Source organism: Mesitornis unicolor, unplaced genomic scaffold, assembly GCF_000695765.1.
Source record: "Mesitornis unicolor isolate BGI_N332 unplaced genomic scaffold, ASM69576v1 scaffold25179, whole genome shotgun sequence".
NCBI lineage: Eukaryota > Metazoa > Chordata > Aves > Mesitornithiformes > Mesitornithidae > Mesitornis > Mesitornis unicolor.
Window position 1 is genome coordinate 1,059 of NW_010208289.1, and position 5,514 is coordinate 6,572.

The following is a 5,514-nucleotide window of genomic DNA, read 5'->3' on the forward strand; positions in this document are numbered from 1 at the left end:
GTAGTATGGCTACACCTGTAGCAATGCATCTGGCCACCTCGCCCTGCCAAGACAGAGTGCTTGCTGGCTCCAGTGAGGTGCTGTGCTAGTGGGTCTCTGGGCTCTCTTACATCTCAGACAAATAATATCTCCTTTGTGAACAGCAGAACGTTAGGACTAGTGGGCAATTGATGTACTGCTGGGTGCTAAACGGGGCCGTGGCGCTCTTGGTCTAACATCTTTCAAAGTATTAGTCTTCAAACCCCTGTTGATTGGAGATTGGGTATCTTGAGGATTTAAGTCCTAGATCTTGGCACGTCAGTGTTTCATATTGTTAAATTTCAGGGAAATTTGCATTATTATAGCCTTTTCCGAGGCTAAACTTCTGATTCTTGCTAGATTTGTCTGCCACTGGAATAGATGAATTAAAAAGAACAGTCCAGAAGTGGCACCTGGTTAGATGGATGTAGAGCTAAAGCCCGTGGGGCTTTTTTTTAAAGAATAGCATCTTCCTTTTCCTGTCAGACCTGCTGGTGTTCAGGATTTTATTTTCTCTGCACCTCAGGCATTTGCAGCACATGTGTCAAAAGAGAATCCAGTCTCTGGTTTCTTGCTGAAGTTAATGATATCACTTGGAACTTGATAGAGCATGAAAGAATGTATATAAATGGAAATCCAGCTGCTAGCTGGATGAGGTGAGAGAAAGATTGTGCCTCCTGGGATTTTAATGTGCCACGTAAGATAGGACTGAGGCACCAGGCGTCAGTTCGAGTTGCAACTCTTGCTGTGCTGCTGCGATCCACAGTGCTGCAGTTGCAGTAAGGTGATTCTGCTGTGAATATGTAAAGGGATTTTGTACCCTCACTCCTGAGCACCTAGAACTATGTCAATATAAGCTGGTTTTACTACATGAGGAGGGAAAAAATGTAATCTTTTCGTCCAAAGCAAAATGGATGAAAACTGTAAGCAGTTTGGCCATATTTATCTATCCAAAGTTTCCAGGCACGCTATGCATAAGGATTTACAGAAAGCATCGAGTTCTCTTATATATTTCACCTATCCTCAGTAACACTCAATGAGGCTATGATTGAGTTCAAAATCTTTCTCCAGTTTCTCTGTCAGCTTGTAGCCAATGAATAGAAACACCCTCATAGCAGCTTTCCAGTACCTAAAAGGGGACTACAAGAAAGCTGGGGGGGACTGTTTACAAGGGCAGGTAGTGATAACACAAGGGATAATGGTTTTAAACTGGAAGAGGGTAGATTTAGACTAGATCTTGATAAGAAATTCTTTACTGTGAAGGTGGTGAGACGTTGGCACAGGTTGCCCAGGGAAGTTGTGGATGCCCCCTCCCTGGAAGTGTCCAAGGCCAGGTTGGACAGGGCTTTGAGCAACCTGGTCTGGTGGGAGGTGTCCCTGCCTATGGCAGGGGAGTTGGGCTAGATTATCTTTGAGATACCTTCCAACCTAAACCATTCGGTGATTCTATGGTATGATCCTAGCACAGGAAGCTGAGACCAGCCACGTGATATGCACTGACTGAACAGTGCAAACAAACACATAGATGACAAAGCAATTGGTATTTTAAAAGTCCTAATTTAAGCATCAGATCAGTTGTGTTAATTTTCTCACTAACTGTTGAATTCAGCCACAGCTATGACCTTACTGTAAGTTTAGAAGAAATGAGGGTTATGCTGTTAGGGACTGTTCGTAGAACAGATCCACAAAACTATTCTCTATCCTTGTGTGAGTTCAGGTATAATTGTGCTTACACAAGATAACTAGGGAAAAGAAGTTTGATCCAACCTCTGTCTTTTGCCAAAATGAAGATGTAGTGGTATGCACTGCATGGAAATGCCCACAGACGTGCTGCCTGGCATCTGGGTAGCTACCCCATTCCCTCTGTGGCCAAATAGGTGTGGAAGAGTACCACCTGCAGCTGTCTAAGGAAGCTGAATGGGGCTGAGTGAAGGGGGGAACATGACATGACAGGAATATTGTAGTCTAAGACTGTCATAATCTGTTGGAGCTGTAGGTTTTGTATATCATGCCAGAATTAAGAGCAGTAAGGAAGATCCTAAAGGATTGTCTTCTGTACTTGTGAAGGGATAGTGAACCAGCCGGGATTTGGTCTCGTTGCACAAAACACAATACGCTTTCAAAGTGAGAGAGTTCTGTCCATAAACACTTATACTCTAAATAGAAAACACATATAAAAAGAAAAGAAGGGAATTATTCTCCTTTTAGGAACAGAAGAACTAAATGAGCTGCCCAAGTCATGCTGGGCACTTCTTGCAAAGCTAAGATTTGGTGGTGGACTGATGCTCAGTTGATGCATTTTCTTCAGAGTGCTCACTATTACCTGTATTTACTTACCTCTGTTGTGCCAAAGTTTTTCTCAGGTGATATGAGAAACATCTGCTAGTCATCCAAGAAGCAGTACAAACAGACCAGTAATAACCCCTAATAAGTAATAGTGAATGTTGACTTGCTTTCTAAATCATGAGAGTAGAATACCTTTAAACTCTCCCATTTGCATTTGAATTGAAAAACTGAAGGCTTTCTCATCAAAAAGAGAAGCATTAATTGCCCAACTGCAAATAGTCTTGAAATGCTGCTTTATGCTCACTGCTGCTCAGCAGATGTTTTCTCTTTCCTGGCAGGACAGGGAACAAGAACTGGAGCAACTGACGAAGGAGCTGCGACAGGTCAACCTCCAACAGTTCATCCAACAGACAGGAACGAAGGTCACGGTGCTGCCAGCGGACCCTGTTGAAGTGGAGGCCCCGCATGTGGAGCTCGAGAGAGGTGCAGTGCTCAGAATGCCTCTGGTGGGCAGGAGAAGGGGATGGCAATGCCTTTACCTGCTGCATTAATGCTAGCACTCGTACATGAAGTGAGCGCTCTCTTGGCAAAGGAGTTAGCAAAATATGAAGAAAGCACGGTGTCAAATATTTCTTTTCTTTCCAAGGATTTAACAAGTTATGAATAAAGCACAGTATGTAGATAACTTCTCTCCCACTGTGCCTGGGCATGTGCTTGTCCCATCAGTAACCCATTAGGCCCGTAGCTTTCAAGTGTGGCCACCTTGGCTGCAGGCCATGTAAGCTGTCATGCAACTTGATTGCATGCCTGACATTGCTGTTCATCTGGGTTCTTCCTCTTCGAGGGGGATGTGTTGTCAAAGTAGGCAAAGGAATGTGTCTGGATCTCAAGGAATCCCAGACAGCAGCTGCGCAGGAATAGGAGCTGATCCAGCTGGGCTGGCAGCCATCCGGAAGCCCTGCACAGATGGCTGTTAAGGCATGTGCACATTGACTTTGCCCCTGATGAGATCAGTGCATTCTGCACATGCCCGTGTCTGAATTCAGAATGCCCTGGAAGGAAACACGGGAGCACTTTGAATGCACGTCACAACTGTAGCACAAGCAGAAACTCCTCGGCTGTGGCTCAGCCTCGGCCATGGTGTGTTTTACTGAATACCCTGCTCACAGGGGGCCTGTTTCTCTCAGTGTCCTTTTTAGCCGGTTCTGTCCCTTCTTTCTGAAAACTTTCTAACCAAAACGCATTGGGAGGGTAGGGAGGTGGGGAGGGAGCAAAAGACAACCAGACCTTAAATGTCAGCACTTGCATGAGTGCTCTCTTCAAAGTGGGCAGGAAGCTGAAGCTTTGAGTTTTGTATAGGTTTCTATATACTCTTTATATATATATATCTATATACTTTCTATATACTCAATGTGCTTTCTGCACATTACTGTATAAATATATTGTGTGTATCCATGTGCGTGTTCCTTGTGGGAGGGTAATTACATTGTGTAGGTATATCTTTCTGTTTTGAAATCAGTAGGATGTGTGCACCTTAGGTCTCATCACTTCCTAGTCAGGCGTTTGAATTTTTTGTTGCATGTGGTATTAATTCTTCTCTATTGCATTAAGTGTGCACTGCAACGAGCTGGTCTACAGACATCACCCTTGATGATGACTTTTCTAACTGCCCTTTTTCTTGTGCAGAGCCAACGTTTCAATCTGGGTCACTGAAGCGCCCTGGGTCATCAAGGCAACTCCCCAGTAACCTTCGGATCCTACAGAATCCTCTGTCATCGGGTTTTAACCCAGAGGGCATTTACGTATGACAGTACATACCTCTTCTGGAGAGGACCTGCCAAGGTACCCTGGACAAGATACACTTTTGTTTTATTCTGCCAATGGCGAATGGAAGAAGATTTTGTTTTTTGTTAAGCCACCGTATGTTTTTTTTCTTCTTCCTCCAACACACCACTTGGAGCCATACCTTGTGCACTGATGCTAAAGAGACAGAGGAACTGTCTCAATTCATAATGAATGGAAGCAAGGATGAACTTGCTGTCAACACAGCTATAGTGCAAAAACCTGCATTTGTTTTTGCCACTTTGGAAGTGTTTGGGAAAGTATTGTTCCCTGTGTAGGCATAAATAAAAGACTGAGGGTGAAGAAAACCATGTATGCAACTTCTCTGAGGTTTAATTTATTCCCTTCAATCAATGGACGTGTGAATGTTGACCTTTTATATTTTTATTTTTAACTTGTGAATAATCACATATGGCTGTATGTCAGTCTGACAAGGTGACTTTCATTTGTGTGTACAACCATCCGCCGTGTGATCGAGTCCAACTTGCAATGCAGAGTTCTGTGGAGTGCTGAACCATTAAGATGGTTTCTCACCACTGACTTTAACTTCTGTTGTGGGTCATAAGATGTCATGTTCCATCCATTGCCACCTTTTAAGGCTTGAAAAGTGAGCTTGTGGGATTTACTTGCTGTTGAATCTGCCTTGAATGAAGCACCTAGTGTTCAAAAGATTTCTGGAATTTAAACCTTGGCTTGGTAAAAATATTTCCAGCATATGATTGAGGATGCACTAGTTAGATGATATTTTATTATATAGAATGTATATTTGAAATATTTTGCCACATTGTATATGCCTTTTGAGAAAAGAACAATGTATGAAGTTGTCTTCATATATCTTACCAAAAGAGAGTAGGAGGCTTTCACTGTGTGTGATTTTTGTACTTTATTTTTTCCACTAGCCATTACAGTGTTCTGGTTTTGCAGTAAATTTTGCTGTTGGAGGAGAAAAAAAACAAACACAAGACAAATGAGCATCCTCTTCTAGCTTTCCAGAATTCACTCAGGTTTGGTGAAGGGAAGAAACCTGGCAGAGTCCTGTGAAGTCAATAGCAGAGCTTCTACTGACTTGAGTAGGGCCAGGATTTCATTCCAGGTTCCCAGTGCTAGACGGTAGATGTTCAGCCTCTTTGATAGATGTATTGCTGCTCAGTCACTTACAGAATATAGAGCTTATGAACAGGAAACTCACACGTTTGGTAGTAATTTTTTACAAAACACGAAAAGAGAACATTATCGTATCTTGATGTCACTCTAATGCTATGAAAGCCAAGCAAGGATTAGACAAACTGGCTTCCATGCAGAAAGTCAGACACTGCCAAGTAGCATGTTGGGTATGGTCTTGAAATCAGGTTGCTAAAGTGGACACCA

General features: G+C 43.0%; 1 protein-coding gene across 1 annotated transcript in view; it reads left to right on the top strand.

Moving 5' to 3' along the window:
- The window catches only part of RASSF8 (Ras association (RalGDS/AF-6) domain family (N-terminal) member 8), a gene marked incomplete at its 5' end in the record, with an annotated part of 6,064 nt that extends 1,055 nt beyond the window's left edge, over window positions 1-5,009 (top strand). The window contains 2 exons of the mRNA XM_010192461.1: window positions 2,643-2,787; window positions 3,991-5,009. Of these exons, the coding sequence (XP_010190763.1) occupies window positions 2,643-2,787; window positions 3,991-4,112 (267 nt within the window). The remainder of the gene's footprint in view (window positions 1-2,642; window positions 2,788-3,990) is intronic.
- Window positions 5,010-5,514: the final 505 nt, after the last annotated feature.